The sequence below is a fragment of the Anas acuta genome, chromosome 2 (assembly GCF_963932015.1).
Source record: "Anas acuta chromosome 2, bAnaAcu1.1, whole genome shotgun sequence".
Lineage (NCBI taxonomy): Eukaryota > Metazoa > Chordata > Aves > Anseriformes > Anatidae > Anas > Anas acuta.
The window spans coordinates 56,108,844-56,134,748 of NC_088980.1; the positions used below are offsets into that span (position 1 = coordinate 56,108,844).

Below are 25,905 nucleotides of genomic sequence, written 5' to 3' on the forward strand. Positions count from 1 at the left end.
TCAGCAAGTTTGCTGATGACACCAAGCTGTGTGGTGTGGTTGACACACTGGAGGGAAGGGATGCCATCCAGAGGCACCTAGACAGGCTTGAGAAGTGGGCCTCTGTGAAATTCATGGAGTTCAACAAAGCCAAGTGCAAGGTCCTGCATCTGAGCCTTGGCAATCCCAATCACAGATACAGGCTGGATGGTGAAGGGATTGAGAGCAGCTCTGAGGAGATGGACTTGGGGGTGTTGGTTGACAAGTAGGTCAACATGAGCTTTCAGTGTGCGTTTGAAGCCCAGAAAGCTAACTGTATCCTGGGCTGCATCAAGACAAGCATGGCCAGCAGGTTGAGGTCCCTCTCTACTCTGCTCTTGTGAGACTCCACCTGGAATTCAGCTTCATTCAGCTCTGGTGCCCCCAGCACACAAACAATTTCAGAGGAGGGCCCTGAGGAGGATCAGAGAGCTGGAGCACTTCCCCTATGAAGACAGGCTGAGGGAGTTGAGGTTTTTCAGCCTAAAGAAGAGAAGGCTCTGGGAAGACCTTAAACCCATTTTCCATTATCTAAAGATGTCCTACAAGAAAGCAGGAGAGGTACTCTTTGTCAGGGAGTGTAGTGACAGGATAAGAGTTAACAGTTTTTAAAAAGAGAATATTTCTATCAGGTATTAGGAAGTAATTATTTACTCAGAGGGTGAATGAAGGTTATAAAATGGGTTGCCCATAGAAGTTTTGGATGTGCCATCCCTGGAAGTGTTCAAGGCCAGGCTGGATGGGGCTTCGAGCAATCTTGTCTAATGGAAGGTGTGTGTCTCCCAATGGTAGGGAGAGTGGAACTAGATGATCTTTAAGGTCCTTTGCAACCTAAACTACTCTATGATAATTTGTTGAATACCTTTCTGGGCAGTGATATGGAAGTCAAACATACAGTGTGCATTTATACTCAAATACGTGCATTTATACTGAAACTGTTGATCTTATTAAAGAATTACTTATAATACATTGGAAGGGAAATTACAAAAATATCTTGATTTGGTCACTTTGACCTTTGTATCACGAACTCTGTCTTTCAAGTTAGCTTCATGTTTACCTTTTATAAATGATTTTTGCTTTCAGATCTTACCCCTTGTGGAAATACTACCTGGCCTTAAAAAACAACAACAACAAACACTCAATTAATAGAGATAATGGATGAATCTTGCAAAAGAGAGGTAATGAGTTCATTAACACTACAGTACCTGTTAAATTAAGTTAGATCATACAGTAAAGGCAATAATATTCTAGCTAATAGTTGTCATGTTGTTTCAGTATTTTTCTTAAAATAGCTAATTACTCATCCTTATTATGTTAAGAACATTTGGCAAATGCAAAGAAAAAACTTATGTTAAATTTGCACATGATTGTCCTCCGTAATATTTGGTGGAGCAGTTGCTGAAGTGGGTGGAATATAGGCCTAATGTATGTAAAGATAGAGGACAGCAAATATGATTCTTAGAATATTTCTGTTACAGGCTTTGGGAAAGTGCTACATATTACACTTTAGTGCTTGTAAATGTACACAAACAAGCAAACCATAAATAAACTTACTCTTTTAGATAAACATAAAAAAGATGGACTGGAAGACTTCTGTGTAAGCATGGTCTTTATTTTTGTCTTAGACCTGAACCAAGCTGTAAACAAGAGTTAACACCTACTGTTCTATTTAGTCACTGCCAACTCATGTTTGCAACTTGATTCAGGAGAAAAGCAGACACTTATTATTTGTCTTGGCTCTCCTCCTCTCCCTTTTGGAGATGTTTATCATTTGTCTCATTTATCTAATATGAAAACAAATCAGGTTCCACTAGTAAGAACAACTGTTCAAGGCCATCCATCTTACTCATACTCCCCAAAGAGTTGTTGCTACCTTTTCTATCACAGAGGGCTGTGACACTCCTGCCCCCCCCCCCCCCCCCTTTTTTCCCTATTTTGTTAATCTCAAAAGCTAAAATGAATAAATCATTTAAGTAAATGTTAGAAGACTCTTGGTGGTGTACTCATAGTCATAACACCTAAACACCTATGTATGTGAGACCTAAAGATTTCTAGATATTAACTTCATTTTTGTTCAGAGACAAATACGATTATCTCCTTAAATTGTCTAGATCTCCTCATTCTATTAACTTGTCCATTTCCTTTTTCTGTATGACCTTTGAAATCTGCCTATAAGAACATCTTTCCTTTTGTCTCACACCTCTTTCATAGTCTTCTTTTCTCTTCTTTTTCCCCCCTGTGATACTTCTTATAAACATGTTGATTACTTCACCTCTGTTCCATTTTATTACATTTTGTTTTCTATGTTTTTTTTTTTGTTGTTTGTTTGTTTTTGTATAATAAACTGTTTAGGGCAGGGTGTACCAACTATTATGCATCTGTACGGTATCTCCTACAATGGAGCTTTGATCCTGGTTGGATTACTTAAGAGTCATTATCAGAAACATGATTATTAACTACAGTAGTCTCAACCAGCTCTACTTTCTATGGTAAATCAGGCTCAAAACTAGGAGACAAAGTCTTTTGTAAGAAACACAGAAATCCATGTTGATTTAATTAGAGTAAAATAGATTTTGCTTTTGAAGAGTCTAAGCAATATAAGTAATATTACTGAAAGCAAAGGTCACTTCTATTTTTATAGATATTTTTAGAATCGGAAATCAAGAGAGTCATTAAATTAAACTAGCATGTCACAGCCTCTTGATGAAGCACTAACACTGACAAAGCCACAGATTTGGATTTTGTTACGGGTAACAGAATTTAATCAAAAACCAAGCAAAAAGCCTGTGTCGGGCCCCATCCCACCCCCCCAAAAAAAAACAAAAACAAACCCACACGAACTAAAAATACAACCAAATAAAAATAGAGAGATGGTTTTACTAAGACTTTAGGACTTTAGACTAAGACTTTTTTTTCTCTTAAGTAACGCTTCTGTTCAGGAAGACACTTTAAGAAAATGTCCTACTAACTTACAGTAGACTGGACTGGGAAGAAAAAAAAAAAAAAAAGGGAAAAAAATCTGTATAACAATTCTTTCCTGAATTAATTATCAATCTTTGAAAAATGTGCTTAAATTACAAGTTTAATATGCACTGCAAGCAGGTGATTTTGAAAAAAAAAAAATAACTGAAAAAATTCTAGAAGGGTAGTCTTCTTTTTTTGACATATATATCATTCTCTTTGTCTTTGACAACACTGAAAAAAAATCATTTATAAAAAGAGGTTCTAAATATCAGGCTGTATTACTGAGTTGGTACAGACTCAGGATTTATATCACATACTCAGAATTATCCTTCCGTATAACCTTGCTCATTTAGCCATATTGTTCATACAATTACATGAAACATCAATATTACTATCCAAGGAATAATCAAATGGTAATCAGCCCTTTGCACTTTATCATTATTGCATGTATAAATCTTTACTATGCAATACTTAAAAAAAAAAAAAAAAAGCAACAGTGGAACCATACATATTGCTAGCAGGGGGTTGTGAAGATTGTAATCTTGTACAGAAAAAAGCCTTGAACAACTTACTCAGGCCATCTGAAGATCATGGTAATAATACATTCATTTCCTACCCACATTTCCTGTGTAGGTCATCAAATATTTTGAGGAACATTTAGAACCTTAAAGATATACAAATTTCTCGTATATCTTGTATAGCTTTTCTTGATCAGCCTGTCTATAAAGCCTCAAGTTTAAACTTGTTTTAAAGTTGCTTTAAAGCAACTATAAGCACTTAAGCAAGAAAAAAAAAAAAAAAAGGAAAACTACCACCAGAATAAAATATTATTAAACTTTGTGATGTTAATAAGCTAAATAATGATTTTGAAGACGAGTACCTTGAGGCTTTTTAAAGCTCCCAGAAAAGGGATCTAGAACCATCTCTTTCCAGTGATTTTTCACTCCAGCAATCCAACTAGCTCTGCACAGATGGAAAATACCAGGATTTAAAGCCATGAGAAACCTGGAATTGATTTAATAATAAATTTTGTCTACCCTAGTTGTGGATCACTATAATTGGGTCCATCTTTTTTCTTTTAAAAACTAGTTATCTGATACTGAAGGTTAATTTTGAAAAGCTGAAATTTAATTCCCAGAAGTAAAATGCTCAGAGATAATAATAATTAAAAAATATATATATTTAAAATAATAATTATAAAAAAAAAGTCATAGAAGTATTTACAATGAGATCTTTGGGCACATGATAAACTTTGTTTTGTATATTACATCATGAGGGTATCTGCTACACACACACACACACAAACTTTCCTTAGAATGAGAAGCAGAAGTTTAGATGACCATTAAATTATGTTCTCACCACATTAGAAGGCTCCAATTTCTTCCTTTTGGCAAGGTCAGTGATATTATTGCCATTGTAGTTGATGCTCTCCATACAGCCTTTGAAATTCTTCCTGCTGTTAGAACTTGGCTTCCCAGAAAAAGGCATGCCTCCAAAGGTTATCTTTGAACGCAACAAAAAATGGAAGGTAGTTACTGGAGGGCAAACACTTCTTAGATTTTTTAAACATATCTGTTGCAGATGCATTTGCTTTTTTTGAACACTCAAACACAGAGACTAATAGCTATCAACACTGCTTAGTATGAAAAAGAAGTTCCAAACAAGCACTGCAAAAGCAGGAAAAAAATATATAATGAATTTGTGATTGCAAATATTTATGGTAGCAAATCTCAATTGTTATTGTACTTCTCCAAATAAAGAGCACACCCACATCATGGTTACTCATATCAGACTGCTCTTCTGACTGCTACTGAATAATACTTGTCTCAAATAACAAAGTACTTGGAATAACTGTCCTTTTCATTTTTTCTCGAGAAGAAATGAGTAGATACCAGATTAGCCAGGTAGATAGCCTTACTTGAATCATTTAAGTATAAATGTGTTAGATTCAGAGCTCAGACTACAACACAGCAGTTGTGGGCTTCAGTATGATGCATTTGCTTCCTTTAATGCTCATATATTTACTTTATCTAGAAGGATTTTACAGAATCCCTTAGTAAAAGTTACTATCTCTGGTTAGACAAGATCACCTTCCACTATTGAAAATACACTTTTATCATGTAGTTATAGTCAATGAATGGTTACCACATGACTTAGCACAACAAACAAGAATTGTTTTTCTCTTGATGTTGAATTTCATTACTTTAAAACATGAGGTTATCCAGAATCTCTAGTGCTATAAAAAACAAATAATTTATGAACTAGAATTGTTCTTCTCTCCCTGTCACCCCATAGAGACTATACAGGTCTCTACCCTGCCAGGGTCTTTTTAATTTCATTAATATTTTGCAGCCCGGTTGTGAAGAATAAAGGACCCGTGAGATTAGTCCCTGCAATCTTTGTTAAGTATTTATATCAAATAGATGATGGTATAAATAGTAATAGCAGCTAGATTTCCTACCCCAAGAAAGCTCACAAATATTTCTGCTTGCAGTCTGCTGCTGAGATTTGGCAGAACCAAGCTTTTAAATATCATTCATTGTTAATGCCACTGGATATTACTGAAGGCAGGAAAATGCAGATCAAGGGACCCACTTACCATTTTAAAAGCATGTAAGATACCACTTTCTATCCCAAAGAGGAGATATTGACTTAGCATATAAGAAGTAAAGCTATATAGCTGAAAACTAAGATCTTTATAGTCCATACCAGATACATAAAAGCCTTTTACAGACACATCCTCAGATGTTATAAATTGATTTGATTTGACTTTAGAAAAGACACACCACGTTACACAAACTGAAGAATGTGATTGTAATATAGTAATTGTTGTCAAACATTCTTTTGCATGTTATAGTCATGTTTTTGGACAGGAGAAAATAGAAAGGTGCACTGGTTTTAGCTTGGATAGAGTTAATTTTCTTCATAATAGCTCATGTGGTGCTATGTTTTGGATTGGTGACCAAAACGGTGTTGGTAACACAACAACATTTTAACTATTGCTGAACTATGCTTACGGAGCATGAAGGCCTTTTCTGTTTCTCATGTTCCCCTGCCAGTGAGTAGGTTGGAGGTGCACAAGAAACTGGGGTGTGACACAGCTAGGACAACTAACACAAACAGAAAAAAAGATTTCCCATAACGTTTGACATTGTGCCCAGCAACAAAAGCTAACTGAAGGAAGGATGAAAGTGGAGACATTTGGAGTTATTGCTTTGTCTTTTCTATGAAAAATTGTTTTGATTCATAAGTGCAACACAATTAAATGTAGCCTATGAAATTGAGAGGAAAGAAAGGAGAAGAGTTCAAGGCTCTTGCATTTATACAAACTACAGAATATATATCCACACAATCAAATAATTTCCATTAAACATATGCAGATCTATCTATGTACATGGAGATTTAAATTTATCTTTGAGAACTGCCGGTGAAGTTTCTAATGTCAAAGAAGGGAAAGTTTAATCTCCTGGATTTCCCCCTCACTTATAAGTAACTTTATTGTACACAATACATTTATTATGTAAATATGTTACACATATATATGCAAAATGCTCAAGGACTTAAGGCACTCAGCCTTTTTCTGTAGTTCACTCAGTTGAAAATCTTTAATAAAGTCTATTTTTGTGAATTTTCAGTAGCTCAGTTCAGATCTTCCATGTCCCATTAGTATCACTGGTACAGGTAAATTTGCTTATTGAGTATTTTTTGAGTACTCATTTGTTCAATGAGTATTATGTCATCATTAGTGCTAATAAAGCAGGCACTTATTTATGTGGATGGAAATAGTTACATGTGGTTCAGGCAACTACATTAGTTCTCATCAGAAACAGGAAAGAGTGCAAGAAAATTATTTTACAAAGTCTATATAACAAAAGTCTCCCATTCTGTAGGTACATGTGTCATTCCCCTCCCCTCCTTTTCCCCTCCTCTTCCTCTCCTTTTCTTCTCCTCTTCATCTTGTCTTTCTCTCCTCATCGGTGTCTAGTGAATTATGTATGTACACCTTGCTCGAGCATTCTCTGACCTGATCCTCTTCTGCTAAAGGTAATTCTTCCTTGATCCAGTTTCTCTCCCCTGGTTTCTAAGACCACTTCTCAGCCTTTTAGCTAAGAGAAAGTGTAGTATAGTGTAGTTTATTACCAACACTTGTATTTATTAACTGACTCATTAAACAAAAGTTTTCTTGGAAGTTTTCTAGCTCTTTACTGTTTCTTTCTGGAAATTAGTTATTGATGGTGTACTTGTGAAAATACAAGGAAGTACTTATGTGCTTAAAAAAAAGCAAGATCAAGGTCATTAAGTAAAAAACTTTTTTTCTTATCAATTTTGTGCTTACAGCAGCTGCTTAGCTGTACCCTTAGCTGGCTGAATTACATAGACCTCCTATTTTAGAACAATAGGCTGAGATGAGCTTTATAATAGAAGTTACCTGTTAGACTAATGAAGGGAAACTAAATTTACACTTAAGAGAAAACTGTTCAAAATAAAATTCCATGAAATATAAGGCAAAATTAATTATAATGATCATTAAAACAAACAAACAAGAAGTTATAAAAAAACCCACCACTTTAATTATATTAATTTTCTCTTCCCTTCTTATTGGACTTCTCTTTATAATGTCTATTTAAATGAAAATGAAAAAAAATCACCATCTACCTCATAATCCAGGTCTAGGTAATCAAATTCTCCATTGGTTCTGAAATGCTGAATGTGTCTGTCCAGGGTGAGATTGATGTTTCTTCCATGGCGCTCTATGATGATGGAGTGCCAGTGGTGATCATCTAAGAGACTGCCTGTCATCACAGATGTGTGGCCATAAATAGAGCCAAGCTGATTGCTACCTAAAATAAGAATAGAAACAACAGCAATTTTCACCTCACACCAGTTCAGCAAGCATTTTCCTTTTATTCTGTCAATATTTTACCTGAATCATAATGGACACACAAAAGGCTGGAGCAAGTCAGCCCACTATGAAGCAAATGGTGGAGGGTTGTTGCCATAAATACAGATAGGTATATCAAATATAGCAAGTATCAAATTGGTAATGCATAGTTATTCGGAGGTGAACCAGAGAAGCAATATGCACTTTCAGTTGCAAAATTGTTTTCAACTAAAGGTTTTTGGTGTTTCGATCCCTGTCCAGCAGAAATGAAAAGTTGTCACCCTTCCCAGAATAGCTTTTATTCCAGGTCCTGAGCTTCAGTGAAACTGTACTGATCATTGAGGACACTGCGTGATAATAAACTCTGGTAAAAGAAAGTCTTTTTGGTCTGATAACTGCAAACAAATAAGTTCAATACTTTGTAGACTCTATATAGCTAGACCAGCTACTGTTATAGGAAGAGGCTCAAAGCAGACTGAGCTGGCTACGGGGAAAAAAAATAAATAAGTCTTTTGCTAACATAGCTTATTTCAGTCTTCCCTCCTGTGTCAACTTTAGTTTTCTGGAAGTCAAATAAAATACTAGCAAGAGCACAGTTTTGCAACTTACTGGTGTTCTTTCCAGGGACTTTTGCCAATGCAGTTATGTTCATCAGAGATCACATCTCATTGTATGCTGACTGACGTAGCTAAGCCAGCAAAGGCTATAGATCTCAACTGGAGCAGCAAATTACACATTCAGCAATAAGTTTAAAAAACTGCTGCATTGCCCAATAACTCAGTGCATTCTTCCATGTTTTGAATACATGAGAACCTAAAGCATTTCTGGTGCATACCTGCAATTCAGACACTAAGGCTGTGCATGTTGATAACACATTCTGGCAAATCAAACTGCCATGGCTTCACTACATTACTTCACTACAAACGATCATACTGCCTTTTTGCTTCATATTAAGAGCTTAAACAAGAAACAAACAAATGACAACAACAACAAAAAAAAACACACTTCTCTTTGCCTACCTTCAAGATATACTTCTTTCTAGGAAGGGTCACGGAGCCTCAACCTCACATAGCTTCCCAGGCTTTTTTTTTTTTTTTTTTTTTTTTTTTTTGGTTAAGATTGCTGATCCTTAATCCTCTACAATTAAAGGCATCACCCTTCTCTCATACTGACACTTGATTACTTACAAATGAGGCCATGACAGTCTCCATTCTTGGAGACATTCAAAAGATTACTGGACATGTTCCTGGTTCTAGGCAACCCTGCTTGAGCAGGGGGGTTGGACAAGATGACCTCCAGAAGTTCCTTCCAACCCTAACTATTTTGTGATTCTGTGAAGAAGACCGAACTATAACAGAGGTCAAATATAATTCCGTCAATATTCTTTTCTTTGTGAAAAATTTCTAATAACAATATGTTGTTGATTTTTTTTAATGAGTTTATTTTCATGTTATCTCACACAAAGTAAATGGGGAGGCATAGAACAGGAAAAATAAAAATAAATAAATAAATAAAAGGAATGAAGAAAGTTTTCAACAAATGTTCTGATTAAATAATGTGGCCTGCCATATTACTGAGGAAAAAAAGGAGGTAAATTCTGTGGAGAATTAAAAAGTGCAGAAAACTAGACAATCAAAATATACCTAAATTTAAATTTAGAACAAGTTTGGCTTTCTTGAGTTCCAAGGTGATATAGTCTCCTTGCTGTCCTTCTCCATGGAAGATTACACCTTCACTTTCAGAGGTTTTAAATTTCAGAGAGATGACATCCTTCAGTGTTTTCATTTTCTTGTTCCTGAATCTGTATGGTAACACTACATTGCCATCAAAATTGATAACATCAGCCCCTAAAAGACAAAAACAAATAACATTGTTGATTAGTGATTATACGTTCCTTTAGCAACTGGAAAAAGAGCCATGCTGTATGTGGACTGTACTTGAACAGAATAAAAAGCTGTGCAAGTACAGGATGCTTTGCAAATGCATTTCTTCTTGACCATAACTTAATACTATCGAAAGTAGGAACCAGGAAGAGCATAAATTTAATTCATTGGATGTTATAAAGCAGAGTTTATGGGAAAAAACTACCACTTTACTGAACTTATCTTAGCTTCTCTTAATATAGTTGCTTGCCTACACATTTTCCCAATTATAGTTGAAAATGAGAAACAAATTACTGGGTTGTTATTACTAATTCATGTTATACCTCTTAAACATCCAATATATGTATCTGAGAGGACTGTGAGCAGTAAGACATGAATCTAAAGAAATTGCTTAGGAGTTTTAAGAGATACCTCAATCTTTATTTAAACCATAGACATAAACTTTGTCTAATTCAGTAATTTCCAAGTAATTTCTGAAATATTATTTTATATTGTGATTCAGAGAAGTGTCTTAAGAAGTAGTTACATCTATTCCTAACCATCTGAGAATGTAGTGACTAACAAAATGATCTGCTGAGTCAATTTTTACTAGTGTTGAGTCATCAGTTACTACAAAAGGACTTCTTATGTATAGCAACTGTATAGATTGCTTTTTCACATTCTGTAATTTCTAGAAACACTTTTCACAGTGATATAAGAGCTCTTTGATTCTCAAAGAAACGCATTCAATCAAGCTTCATGATGTTTAGCATTTATTTTGTACTGAAAAGTATGTAGAAACATAACCAATATTTCATAAATGATTTCTTTCTCATTGTTCTGTCACGAAATTCACATCCCATCTTGTATTCATTAACTAAAACACACTCAATTGAGACTGAGGCTTGCAGTCATATTGATTAAATGCCTATTCATACATCCTCACATCATTAAGCATAGCAAGTTTTCAAATATAAAGACCAACACATTATGTTTTTATCCTTCGGGATTTTTCCCACAAATCACTAATATAATAAATAGTTCAATACTACTTACAGAACATTCGTTTTTCTGAAACAATGTTCCTGTGCATTACAATGAAGTATGTAATACCTGTTTCTGGTTGATATTGTCATTTGACCTTCGTAGATCTTAATAAATCTATACGCATAATCATAACACGTAATATGGTCATAGTCCTCAGCTGATATGAACTATTGACCCTCTGGGGACTATGAAAATTGAAGAACTGAAGATCTGAGTTACCTTGTAAAAATTCTGTTTACAGTTCTTAAGTTTGATATAGGGGAAGCATGGTGTCTATTGGTCCACCTAATATGTACTGAACAGTTTACAACCATCTAACGTGAACCTAGCCCAAATTTCCCTTAAACATACAAAGATGTCTGATGAAACAATAAACTCTGACCCGCGTTATGTCAACTGAATGGGGAAGAAATTTTCTTCAGTAAATATAACACGAGCATTCCAAACTAACTGCAGCATCCCATAGGTATTAGTATATCATATATATCTGAAGTATATCAGAAATGTATATTAGAAACACACATTTTCTTTATAAAACACACCTTGCCATATACACTCTGATAAAAAATACTCATTGAGCTCCAAGTTCAATTAAAACTTTGAGTCTGACCTAATACCTTTGAATGACAAATTCCAGGACAGTGAATCAACTGAAAATTAAATATCAGAATGGCACGCTATGATTTTAGTGCAAGAAATCCATTAAAAAATTATCAGCATGTAAGAAGAACACATTTATTCAGGCATAGATGAAAGTGCTGCTCTCAGAAATGAAGGCACTCCATTTCGTATTCTGAGCGTGTATTCAGAAGCAACAGTATGTGAGCTCAGAGGTGGGGTTATCTTGTATACTGTCATTACTCAAGAAAATAAATACTTCTGGAGTTTATTTTGTAGAAACAAAGAAATTTGTTAGAAAAATACTGTAAAAGAGATTATATAAGCCCTGTTATTTTTGCTTGAAGAAAAATCCAATAAACATTTCTTGAGATTTTTGTCGATATTAAGAAATTTTAGAAAAGCATGAAAACTGTTTACAGAAAAAAAAAATCTACATGAAGTTTATATTTTTAATCACACTGTAATTACCAAATTCATGTTTCTATGTAAAGCAAATCTTCTACATAGATTATACTCTTTCAAACTGGCATAAAACTGCCATGAAAAAATGGTACAAATTAAAGAAATTGATGGATATTATAGCTTAAGCAGCTGTCATAACAAATACACATCATAAAAAATATAGTTCCATATACAAAATCATATATCCTTTTCATTTAATATTTGTCAGATTTACTTGTTGCTGTTTATAGGATCTCCTATATAGGGTATATCACCTTACCCCTAAGGCCAGCTGGTTCCTCTTTCTAACATCTGCAAAAATTACCATAACTATCAAGCATGCAACCAAGATCTAATCAGGACATTGACTTCTGTGGGTTTATGGATTCCCAACATGTTAGCCCTGAAAAGGCAAGTATCGCTTTTGTACGTAGATCACTCTTGCCAACATGCAGACATGTTTTTCTCATTATTCATTGAAGCAAACTCATAACCCATAGTTACAAAGTTGAGTAAAAGTAACATATTTTTTTTCAAAACCTGGCCCTGAATTATTATGTTTAGAAAATCATTCAATTATAAAAAAAGAAACAGCAGTAATATTTGATTAAGCAGCTTTCTTTTATGCATAGCTATGCTGGCAGTATGCACACAGGCCTGCATGATAATTCAATCACCTAAAGATTACATAGCAATTATGTTTAAGAGTTATCATATGTAGAACTGTGGTAATGACTTGTGTTCCTTCTATGATGACACTCAGCTACTTAATATCATGGTAATTACCGTGATGAGAAATGGTACTTAAGACAGTAAACCATATAATTCATATAATTGCAGTGTAAATATATAATTTTTCTCATCCTTAGCCACTGAACTAACCTGCATTCGTAGGAAAGAGACCTAAGCCATTGCATACTGTATATTCACATAAATTCAGGGAGGTCTGATTGTTCTCAGAGGCTACTGTTGCAATGGACTATACATATATATATATATGTATATATCACAAGAGAAAGCATGAGTTGAGGAAAGAGGGAGAGGGAGAAAGGGAAACAAAAATATGGTTAGAGGGGAAAAAAAATGACATTATTAAAAAACATATAAAAATTTAAATAGGAAAAACAAGCCTGATTACTTCCAGTCTGACTTCTCCACTCTTGTATTTCCAGACAGCCTGAACGATGCTGTTGACATCTTAAAAATACAACACTACTTTTAGCTGTCCAAGAAGATGTGTTAGGCCTTATTCCAGTATATTTCTGAGATGGCACAATTAACACAGCTTCATTAGTTAATGACATCACCACATTCAGTTTTCATCTAAAGAATAATCAAGTCAGAAAACCTTTAAGACATTGTTAGGACCCCATTCACAAATTTAAAAGGAGAAATCAACAGTCATGGGTTGTGCGGCAGACACAGGTAGCCCTGTGTAGGCACTTTTGCCCTCTTCTTTTGGACACTTGCAGAATTTGGTAAGTTTTGGTAAGGGAACCAAATCTGTAAAGAGAGATTAGAGTTCCAAAAATAATTAATTAATTAATTAAAAATTACTTCTAATCAGACTCAGGCTCCAGTACTTCTCTATTTCCTCTGTTTTTGGTGAGAAAAATATAACTGTATCTTCAATGTCAGCATCTCAAAAACACAGAAGTGCTCATTCTTAAAGACTCAACAGTGATTTCAGCACAGCCACTTAGCTTGATAAAGGTACTGCCTGGAATTACTAAAAAATCCCTGCTATCAGGGGGTATCAGTAAAATGGCATTGATCAGAACAGTACTTTCCAGAGAGATGCTTACCATGCAGAAAATAAACTCAACAATATTCATGGAAAATTTAACATGTACTCATATTTTAAAATTGCTGATGATCTCTAAATGATCTACTCTACACCGTACATGCAAAATAATCTCTGGGATTGAAAATACAAAGGTTCTGTACTACTGATTCCCAGCATAGGTGAATTTTTTTTCACTTTTTTCATCTCCATTATCTCTTCTCCATTATCGCTATTTCATCTGCTTTAATTTTCTTTTTAGATTAAATATTTTTAGGGAAAAGATCTTTGCTTTTTTTACTGTATGATGTGAGATTTATGCCTGCTGTGTGCGCTAACACATATACTAATACTGTACTAATACAAAATATTGACTAGGCACTAAGCATCTATCCTTTGAAAACATCAGAGATTCATCAAAGCATCTCTGGCTGGGCCACAGTATTCCTCACACATGGTTTCAATTGTTGTCACTCTTAATCATGGGTACTAAAATATCATTGTGACAAATAAAAGCATATAAAAAGTACATTATGTCCATATTTTAACAGCAAAAATTGAGGCTTTCCTATTCTAAAGCAAGGGGTAAGGCTCAAAATCATAAGAAAAAAAACTCTTTGTTGCAACCCATGACAACGTGCCTATAGAGAAATTACTTCAGAAGATCCTAATCTATTTTTTTCAGGAGTCCCAAGTACTGTCAACATGACAGCATGTTAAATTTGCCACTGGAGTTTTTGCAGTTTGAATCTCAGTACTACTAAGTTAGCCGATCTCTTGTTAGAAATACATTACTACATCTCATTGCACCAGTAAAAATGAAGAAGCTCTGTCCCAGCACATCAGTCAAAAGAGTCTCCTTTCTATGCTCTCTCGCAGTGGAGTAGAGAGCCAAAGGTAATGTGTTTGAACACTGCCTTCAGGCACTACAGTCTGGCTGTAAGGACATGGGCAACTCACTGGTTTGAAATCTGCTGCAGTAAAACTGACAATGCCTTTACTAAGTTTTTCAAAAGGCAATACGTCTGCCACAAGGGGGGCAAACTGCTAAACCTAATACAGATACAGATATATTTTGTATATACAATAGCACATACTTCTTCATATTCTAGAAACATAAGGCGAAGAAAAATCAATTTTAAAGTTTCTGTTGCCTGATTAGCTTCCAGTGTACTGAATCGTAATCCTGTTGTATTTGTCAAATAATTCAACCCTAAGTGCTTGAAAAAGAAAAAAAAAAACACATTTACTATGAGGTTTTGATTATTTTTCTTAGTTTATTATTTATGATTTTTTCTTTACAGTAGATAAAATGTATACATGTAATTGACATGGCAAAGTACCAAAGAATACTTGTCAAGGTCTATTTTAAACTCAATTCATAGGTAAAATGCACAAATTTTATTCTTACATTTTATCTTATAAAATATATATTATGTTATAAAATGAAAAATACCTGCCAGGAACTTTCAAAATAAATCTGTGAAGAACTGTTCCCTAAGGTGGTGAGAATATTGTGACAAGTTCTGAGTGCAATATCTGCTGAAGATAGGCCAGCAGCTCTCTGCACTTTTCTAGGTCTTTCTGAATGTTGAAACACAGGCAAGTATTTCCTTTTATTATTTCCTATTTTTTCTTTATTTCACTGTTGTTATTATTCTGATATACTAACAACACCTGCACTTCATTAGATCTCGTGCAAATCTGTCTTTAAATGTGTGGTTATTTGTCTTGGATAATATGAAGAAAATGCAAAGAAAATGGAATTAAAAAGCAGTGGAAGAAAAATAAAAAAGGAAACAATATATAAAGAAATGTCAATCTATTGACCATGGCTATAAACCCCTCACTCTTTTCTTTTCTGTAGGTGTGGTGGTTTTACTCAGGTGGACGGCTGAGCTCCACCACAACCGCTCTCTCACTCCCCTTCCTCAAAGAGGAACAGGGAGAAAATACAATGAAAAGGGCTCAAGGGTTGAGATAAGGACAAGGAGATCACACAGTAATTATTGTGACGGGCAAAACAGACTCAGCATAGGGAGATAGTAAGATTTACTGCTTACTACTAACAAGCTAGAGAAGTGAGGAAAAAAAGGAAAGAAACCAAAAGCACCTTCCCCCCCCCATCCACCCTCTTCCACCTCCTCCCCCCGAGCGGCGCAGGGGAACAGGGGAATGGGGGTCATGTTAAGTCTGTAGCGCTTCTTCTCCGCCCCTCCTTCTCAGTTACTCTCGTCCCCTGTGGTGTGGAGTCTCTCCCACGGAATGCAGTCCTTGGTGAACTGATCCGGCATGGGCTGCCCACAGGCAGCAGCTCTTCAAGAACTGCTCCAGATATGGGTCCGTACCACAGGGTCCATCCCTCTGGAGAAAACTGCTCCAACCTGGCTCCCCCATGGCCAGCAGCTCCTGCCAGGTCACCTGCAGTCTCCTCTCCATGGGCTACAGGCCCAGCCCGGAATTTCCTCTAGCAGGGGTCTTCCACAGTCGGCAGCCTCCATCGGTGCAGGGCCACCTGCTCCACCGTGGTCTCCTCCACAGGCTGCAGTGTGGAACCTTGCTCCACCGTGGTACTCCATGGGCTGCAGGGGGACAGCCTGCTTCACCATGGTCCTCACCACAGGCCTCAGGGGACTTCTGCTCCGGCACCTGGAGCACCTCTCCCCCTCCTTCTTCACTGACCTTGGCGCCTGCAAGGCTGTTCCTCACTCCTCTCATTCCCTCAGCTGTTGTGTGTGGTGCAGCATTTTTTTTCCCTGTCTATCATATGGTCTCACAGAGGTGCAAACAACATCACATAGAGCTCAGCTCTGGTCAGCAGCGGGGCCCTTACCAAATGTGTGATAGCTTCTAGACCCTTCTCAGAGAAGCCACCCCTATGGCCCCCTGCTATCAGAACCTTGCCACGTAAACCCACTACAGTAGGATAGATTCTTCTTCTAATTTGTGTAGTTATTCAGCTGCATTGCTATACAATCTAACAGTTACTTAAGACAGTCATTTTGTGATGAGTGTACGTAACAGTGCAGTGCTCTGCTGTATTACACCTAACTTCTGCATTGTATCGTGTAAGATAAAAGCAGCTTCTTCTATGAAAATTTGGAGGTCTGTCAAGGCATTATTTACAAAATACACAGAAGAAAGAACTAAGATATTTGAAGGAAAGCAAGACTTCTAAACTGAGACTAAGCTTCCAAATATGCCATGAAGTTACTGTCTTAAGGGTCTGTATAAGTAGGATGATTTTTCATGCACTTAACACTATGGCTGATGATCTTTATTATCCAGATCTAACGCAACACGAGACTCTCAAATATATTTTATTTCGTTAATTCTTCAGCTTTTCAAAGATAATTTTATTTAAAAACCAAATGGGAAAGCATTATGCTTATATTATGTTTGATAAATGAGGCAATAAACATGATTATACTATACTTTGCAATTCGGCTTTAATCTACACCTAGCTTTTGCACCCTAACCACAGCAATATACAAATTAGACCATGCGGAATTGCTCTGTGGTCCTATAACACTAGTTACATAGTGTTATAGTTATGTTTGACTAGTTATGTAACTGCTAGTACTACTAGCAGTGCCAGAGAAAACTGAGGTAAAACTGCAATTCAATATGATCGTCAGCCAGACAAAAACTATTGTTTTCATAACCTACTCCGACTCCAGAAAGTCAATTATGGTGCATGGTATGAGTTGCAGTGTGTAACTAAGGGAGTTAGGAAACTTCTATGGCAACGTGTTTCTTATCCAAATTCCAGTTATTTAATTTACTGAACAACTAGGTTTTTTTTTTTTTGTTTTTTGTTTTTTTTTTTTCCAACCAGAAAATCTCTAAAGTTACATGTATGTTGTATTGACAATTAATAAAAATAAATAAATAAATAAATAAATAAATAACAGAAGTATTTTGTTCTGAAAATGTAATGTGAAATATTGTTGGTGCATGCTTTCTTCTCTTTAAAATAACTTTATTCAAATTGTTAAATTACAGAAAAAAAAAAATCAAAGGCTGTGCTGAAGACCTGTTAAATCCTAAACATGAAACCCTGGATACTTTCAACTAACTTTGAGCTACAAGTAGATGCAAGTTAAAACACACAGTCTTCATTTCCTTGAAGTTACACTAGCATGAACATCATCCGTATTCATAAGTGACAGTTCCTATTAGTTCATAAAATCATTTAATTTTGCTAAAACCTCCTTCAGTTTTTCTGGCTGTAGCAATCATGTTTCAGTTAATAATTTTCCAATTCAGAGTACAATAGCATTTATTGAATGGACAAAACAGAAGCAGTTTGTTATGTGAGTTTTTACACTTTAAAAAGTTTTTGTTATCTACATCATTACAAGGATTATATATGATTATAAAAGTTAAATTTTAAGGATCTTACAATCCTTTAAGGGTTTTGCAACTAGAAGCTGCAAAATATTATTTATGTTTTATTATTCTCTAACTATGGTGCTGTCAAATTAATTTGGTAAAACTATATGTATATTATAAAGAAATCCAACATTTTGGTATTTTATCATGTTGATTTACAATTTTACCTTCCTTGCAACTGTAAATATATTTCATTCTGCCGTTAATTGTGAAACTGGTCATCTGATGTTGGTTCTCAATGGGAACATTAAAGTGTATAATTACACTCTGATAGCAGGTACAGTAGAGAACTTAATTTACTTGAAAATAGCTAGACCCTACTAATGTTTTTACTGTTTATTAAAAAAGTAAATCACAAGAGCTTCAGGTCAATAAAAAAGGACAACACTGACTCTCACACAATAAATGGCCAGAACAGATCTCAATCCATATTAAACTGCTGAACTCACTCATTACTTAATGAAAAACAAACAACCAAACAAAACAACAGCAAGCAGTGAACAAAGGATTTGTACCATGTTATCAAACATTCTATTTACTCAGTGAATAAATGGGCTATGAAATGGAAAAGACAGTCTATTAAAACATTAAATATAGTCATGACTAGATGGAGCCCTTGTTTAAAACAGGAAGATGCACAGTTGACCTACAAATACTGATTTGGAATTTATCTTTTTGAGCCAATGCTACCTAATTTAATTATCTGATGTTATACGTGTACTTTACAAGTACTTTACCTTTCCATACATGTACTTTAATGTCTTGATGCTCTAAGAGTACTCATTATTCACGACTAAATTCTTTTTTCTGATTCACATTCTATATCCTTTATTCACATAATCATTCTTAAATGCATGCAGTTTATTTCTTCCTACCATGGAGCTCATATTTAAATTGAACATTCAAAAGGAGTTGCATACACACTGATTAAGGAATGTGCAGCAGAGACAGTTTAAAGCTGCTATACTTAACTAAATCTCAAAGTAAAAATCTTGCTGTCATTATTTGACCCTAAAAAGCAAGGAGAGCAAGACTGAGTCTGAGTCTGACACATTTATTCTGGTGAGTACCCTCACTATTGTCTAAGACACACAAATGAGTATCATTAAAGGCCACCTTTAATGCACGTATAATCTTCAATTTCATCATTGTGTTTCCAAATTATTCAGATACAAATACCGTGTCTCACAGCACAGCATCATAAAAGAAAACCACTGGAACTTGTTAGGCAAAAAGATTAAGGTTAGTAATTCAACTGTTTTCTCCTCCCTTTGCCTAACATCCAGCATATCTGAGATCATGCATTTCTCTACTATACTTTTACTCAATGTCATCTTAATTTGTGTGCATGTGTAAGAAATGGTATCAGCCTCTAACTTGCAAGTCATAAATTTTAAGCTTCAATTTCTTTCTTGCATCAATCAAGTGGTGAACTTGATGGCTACCTAATTAAGTATTTTTCCTATTCCTTTGTATGTATTCCAGTCCATATATTTAAGCAAACAAATAAACAAACAAACAACACATTTAAGATGCTTATGAGCTCGAGTCTGGACTTTTTCAGATGATTTGATTTAGTTCTTCTCTGCCTCAGTGAGAGTATAATCATTTACTCTAACACGGTGTGCTATTTTAATAGAGCATATAGTTGTCAATTTTAAGTGAACAATGGCTTTATTTAAATAACACTCAGTAAAAAATGTAAGGATCTGCTACTACATTGGTATGACTCTCTACTCTGTTTATAACCCACAGAAGGAAAATATCCAAATGAGTCAATATGCAGTAAGATGAAATACTCAACTTTCATTACGACAAGCATTTATTTAGAGTGAGGTAATTATTTCCCTGGGAGGAAAAACTACATTGTTTTGGAGGTGCTCTCCATAGCAGGTAGTACAGGAGGTAAAAGCATGTACTCACAGAATCATTAAGGTTGGAAAGGATCTCTGGAAATCATCTAGTCTAATCCACTTGCTCAAAGCCAGGCTGAAGTGAGGTATGCTTTACTCCAACCTATTTGCACATCACATTCTATTAGAAGAACTGAATTTAAGTGGGTTTTCACTTTTTTTCCTAACCTGAGACAAGAAAACAGGACATTTGTTTTTACCAGCAAACGATTTTCCTTGTGTTTATCAGACTGCACTTTCAAAGGTCAGTGATATATTGTGTCCCCTGCCTCCCTGAGGTGACCTATCCATAACTTCTAACATGGTTCACAATTTAAGATTTGCTGCTGTTGCACAGTTTAAGACCTTCACATTCCATACTTGACAGAACAGTCCTAAAGATCCTTTCTTTACTGTGAGGGTGCTTATAGTGTCTCAACTGCGCTGACTGGCTTTTCCTCCCCTATACCATGCATTTCAAGCTTCTTTGCACAGTCAGCACCATCAGTCCAGTCTCCTCAGTTCTGGTTTGCTTTCCATCTCTAAAAGCTGAAGGAAGACAGATAGATGAGAGTTTCTTTTCAGTAAAAGTATAAGGAACTCCCTCACATTGCATTATTAAGAAGGATTAACATGCAGCAAGTACAATACTTACAGTCACAGAGATTGAAATACATGTATATTGCTTTTACAATTACAATTCTTCATCCATTGCCATTTTATTTCATTTGGCCTATTATGGTAAATTTCATTCAAGTTTTTAATCTCTGAAGTACAGACAGTAGAATCCAAACCTATTGCTCTGTTTCCTCAAACATTTTTTGATTGCCTGTCTCAAAAGTTACAGTGCTACAATAAAAAGTTACAATGGCTCCCTGCCTGTAAGGAGCAGGAAACAGTCCTGTATGATCTGAAGATCAAACAGGCAGACAGTTTTACATACAAAGAATTATTTTAGAAGACAGCAGTCTTCCTTGCATTCCCAGATCTTTAAGTTAAGCAGTGTCCTCAGCAGCCTCAGCCCAAGGACTAAAGAAAGCACCCTTGGTGTATCAAAGCAGCACACACACAGCTCTCTGACCACTTGGCGTCAACTCCTCTAGCTTGGAGGAAAAAAAATAATAAGAAGTGTTGACAGATCATGTTCAGCTCTCTTGGCCTGGAGAAGGAACCGGGGAGGGAGCACTGGGGACGGCCCTCTAACAGCCTGGATGCCCTGCCCAGGACCAGTAGAGGTGTTGGGGAGCTTTGTGCTGCCTCTCAACAGGGACAGGCCACTAGGCATGGGGGCAGTGGGGTCTATCACCAGGACTGTAGGCGCAGCCAGGCTCCCCATGCTCAGCACCTCCAGCGGGGCTCTGAACTGATCTCTCAAGGCCACTGAGTCACCGCTGGACTCTGAATGCCAGCCTGGGTTTATGGTAAAACCTCTACCGCTGCTCAGCTCCATGTGAGTAAACTTGACTAAGATTCAGCACAGTTCAAGACAGAAAATGTCTTGGCTGATGTTAAAAGACACACTTAAAGGTTGGGGAAATACAAGTTAAATCTCTTGCTCAGTAATGGAGCCAGATTAATTTAGGGAAGGTAATATCAAAGTATAGTATGAATATAAGTCCAAGAAAATAAGGTCTCCAAGATCCGTTAGATTTTTATTTTATTTATTTATTTATTTATTTATTTTTTAATGAACCTGGAGGCTTCGTAAGAATATATTTATAGTTTTTCTTTTAGATCAGAGCATTTTGCCTGAATTAGCATTATTGAAAGCAGCCATATATTTGCAAATGATTTGATAGAATACTTTCTTTCTGTCTTCAAATTATGCAAGATTTTTTTCAGATAATGAAAATACTGAAGTTCCTGTTTCAATTGTTATTTCCCAAAACCCGCTAAAGACTTTATTTGCTTCCTAAAACTAATTCAAACCATCTCTGTGACATAGCTACTTTCACTTTACCAAATATTTGTCTTGACACAATGGGTGAAATTTCACAACCACTACTTACGGTATAAACTACTACCTTTAATAAGCAAAGGGACAATAACATTCAAGATTGTCCAAGTAGGTAAGAAATGCATATACATGTGTATAAACAACTTCACATTCAAAAGATGCTGCTATTCAAACAAAGCAATGAATGCCACACATGAATAAAAGAGGAAGAGGCTTTTTAAAATCCAGGCGTGTGGAAAACTAACTTCTCTTGCGAAGAATTGCCACGCTTCCTTCTTTGAAATTGCTGTTCCTTTGTGTTGGAACAAGGCTGTCAGAGAAATTGTTCATAGAGATTTGTGTGGGATGCATACAGTGTTAGAACATTTTTATTTATTTATTTATTTTTACCTTTTATCCAGTCACCATTGCTTAGAATAGATCAAATAAGTAATGCATGTAACAGACAAGTTTCTCTTGGTTTACTGCACTGAAATATAACCTGAATTAATATGTATGCAGTGCAACAGCCATACAGAACTAAAACACATGTACTAGATTTGGTTTGTAAAGGAAAATTATTTCCTTTGGGGTTTAAGAAAAGATTGTCAGATGGACATACAGCATGGGAGACTTTATCTAAATGGGAAAATTCGTAATAATGTTATTCTTGCCCATTATATCTTTTCCTAGCAGTGAGACAAGATCCAAACTAAGGCTGCAAGTACGGATGCGTAAGTTTTTGTGAATTCTTTTGGTCTGTGTAGCATCATCCACACAGCATCAATCAAGCATCAATAAACTGCATTTCAGAGTGTATTGTCTGGGTACTTTAATGTATGAGTCTTTGTTAAATGAAAAGCACATGGAGGGTACAAACCTGCCAATTCATGTTAGAATAGAACTGAATAACTCACCTACATTTGCTGACCTACAAAGATCAGCAAATCCAACTTCCTGATCACTTCAGAGCTAACTAAAATGGTAGAGCACATTAAAGAGGGCATTGTCCAAATGTACACTGACAGGCATGGTGCATCAGCCACCTCTCTAGGAAGCCTGTTTCAGTGTTTGACCACCTTCATGGTAAAGAAGTTTTTCCTAATGTCTAGTCTGAACTTCCCCTGCACAGCCTTGTGCCTTTCCGCTCATCCTGTCATTGGTTACCAGAGGGAAGAGACAAGCACCTCCCTCTTCCCCTCCTCTGCAAGGTGTACAGAACAAAGAAGTTCCTCTCAGCCTTCTTTTCTCTGGACTAGGCAACCAAAGTGTCCTCAGCCTCCTCACAGGACATGCCTTCCAGCCCTTTTACATGCTGTGCTGCCCTCCTCTGGATGCTTTCATGTACCCAAATATCCTTTTTATATTGTGGAGCCCAGAACTGCACACAATACTCAAGCTGAGGCTGCACCAGCACTAAAGATAGAGGGAGAATCACCTCTTTTGACCACCTGGCTCTATGCACCCCAAAATAAGGTTAGCCCTCTTCGGTGCCAAAGCACACCGTTGGCTTGCATCGAGTCTACTGTTGGCCAATACACCCAAACCCTTTTCTGCAGGGCTGCTCTACAGCCACATCTCCCAGTCTGTATCTGTGCCCAGCATTACTCCACTGCAGGTGCAAATCTCAGGATTTTCCCTTTTGAGTTTCATGCCATTGATAACTGCCCAGTGCTCCAGTTTATCTAGATCCCTCTGCAAGGACTCTCATCCTTCCAAGGAGTTAACAGTGCCACCCAGTGCCTCCTATCATCAGCAAACTTGCGAAGGACTTGCTAAGGATTCCACTCCTGCAACCAGATCACTGATAAAAATGTAGAACAGAACTGGCCCTAGAACCAAGGCCTGAACTGTGCCTCGAACTGAGTCAACTGCTAGTCACCAGCCAGATGTATCCCTTTGAGATCTGCTGTTGAGCCAGTTCATCACCTAGCATAGTGTGAACCTGTTTATTTCACAGTTGGACAATTTCTCCAGAAGGATGCTCTGAGGGATGGTATCCAAGGCCTTGCTAAAATCCTGAAAGGTTATATCCACTTCCTTCTCTTCATCATAGAAGACCAAATGACTAAGGCAGGACTCTCCCTTGATGAACCCTTGTTGATTACGCCTGATAGAAGCTTTGCTCTTTAACCGCCTTTCAGTACCCCCTAGGATAATCACCACAACTGTTCTAGGTACTGAGGTTAAACTAACAGGTTAGTTTAGTTTAGTTTGTGTGTGAAATAGATCTTTCTATAGCCAGTGACATTGTTCATTTTGTCCACCAATTTTTCACTGTTGGAAGCATCACTGAAGCAGCAGGAAAACATCTTATGTCAGTTTCCTGAATCCTGACTTTCTTAAATTCTACCAGAAAATTATTTTTTAATGACTAGACAGATACCACTGATGGATATTAGGCTTCCATATACGTAATTAAGACAATTCACTAATCCTATTCCATGCATTAATACTCCTTTTTTTTTTTTTCCTGCTTGCAATATTCTAGTCTTAAAAACATCACCGATCACTGAAATGAGATAATTTATTAGATTTTTTCCAAACTTTTAATTTTATTTATGGTTTATGACCCATTAATATCTTGGGGAGAGGGATTCATCAAAAAAGTAGTAATTGCTAACTGAAAATGTAAGACTTACAAGGCAGTATTGTATAGACAAGAATTGCAGAAAATATTTAATTGCATAGCAAGTGAAATTGAATCAGTACTTATCCATAATTAAAAATAAGGTGAGAAAATAGCCTTAACTCAGTAAAAAATCTGCTCTACTTTAAGTAGTAAAATCCATACTGTTTTCCTTTACAAGAACAAAAACCTACTTGCTCATAAGAGTAATCTGCAGAGGTGTTATTATATAATCTGCATCTTTTATTTAACTTTCATTTCCAAGTCAAGAAAGAAAATAAACAATACCAGCAAATGATATAAATTATACTCATGAACAATGAAGATTGTATGTGCAATGATGTCATCTCAGTGTCTCTCTCTCTATGTCTAAATTTACATCTGAGGAAATCTGCCATAATTCAGGTCTGACATTTTTTCTTTAGGAAAATAGCTCTGTGTAACTGTAATGAAAATGCATAGAATGGTGCATGTTACCACTCAAAGTAACTTTAATAGAAATCTCTATTCAAAATAAGTTTATTTTTTTAAAAGATGTTTTGTTCCAATTTATATTGGCTTTTGGTAATACAGCATAGGTCTATATATAGGTAAGAGAAAGAAACATATTGTCTAAACATTTTCAGGTGTTTTAAAATATACCAATTTACACATCAGCCTCATACAGCTTCCCTTCTCTGTTGGAAAACTAATGGCACTTACTTCTCTAGGAATGACAAACTTCTCTAGGAACAATAAACTTAGCTCTGCAGTCCAGAAATCCAGTCTTGATATAGGCTATAATATGCCACACATCTGATTAGAGTCTTGAATTTGAGGTTTATTGAAGAAAAATGAAATTAACTGTAGAAAAGCAGAAAAAAGTGATGTGGAATAGTTCCTTTTCTTATGAAAACAGCTATGTTTATTCTAAAGAAAATGGTTAGTCTTAGTATATAAAACTCTAATTTCCCTTTTTGTCAGTATTGAGCATTACTCATTTTTCATAAATCACATGTATTTTCCTTCTGATAATCCTCCTTTGCATATAAAAAAAAAAAAAAAGAAAAGGTGAAGCTGCAGACTCATATTTGATTACTAAAATGTTTTATTCTGGGGAGAAATTTATGTGCATTTAACTATTTAATTTACAGAACAAGTATAGATTTATGAATTTCTATCTCAAATATCAACAGGCAAAATCCTGCTCAGTGTCTGATAGCTATAACAAAGATGTGACTTTTTCTTTAACAGATTTATTTTCTGATAACTCTTTGTCTAACAGATGGTGAGAGAGAAAAATAGGGGAAGGAAGGGAGAAAGGGAGCAAGACAGGAATATAACTAAAGAAAATGGATAAAATGAAAGAAAAAAGATTTATATATACATGTATATATGTATGTATATGCATTTTGAATAAAATTCTATAACAAGGAAAAACTAATAGTCTTTTCAT

General features: G+C 35.8%; 1 protein-coding gene across 1 annotated transcript in view; it reads right to left on the bottom strand.

The window, feature by feature from the left end:
* The window catches only part of CNTNAP2 (contactin associated protein 2), a 1,125,334-nt gene that overhangs the window by 591,125 nt on the left and 508,304 nt on the right, over positions 1–25,905 (bottom strand). Inside the window, exons 5-7 of the mRNA XM_068674838.1 lie at positions 9,508–9,711; positions 7,639–7,823; positions 4,342–4,485 (exon numbers count right to left, since the gene is read on the bottom strand). Of these exons, the coding sequence (XP_068530939.1) occupies positions 4,342–4,485; positions 7,639–7,823; positions 9,508–9,711 (533 nt within the window). The remainder of the gene's footprint in view (positions 1–4,341; positions 4,486–7,638; positions 7,824–9,507; positions 9,712–25,905) is intronic.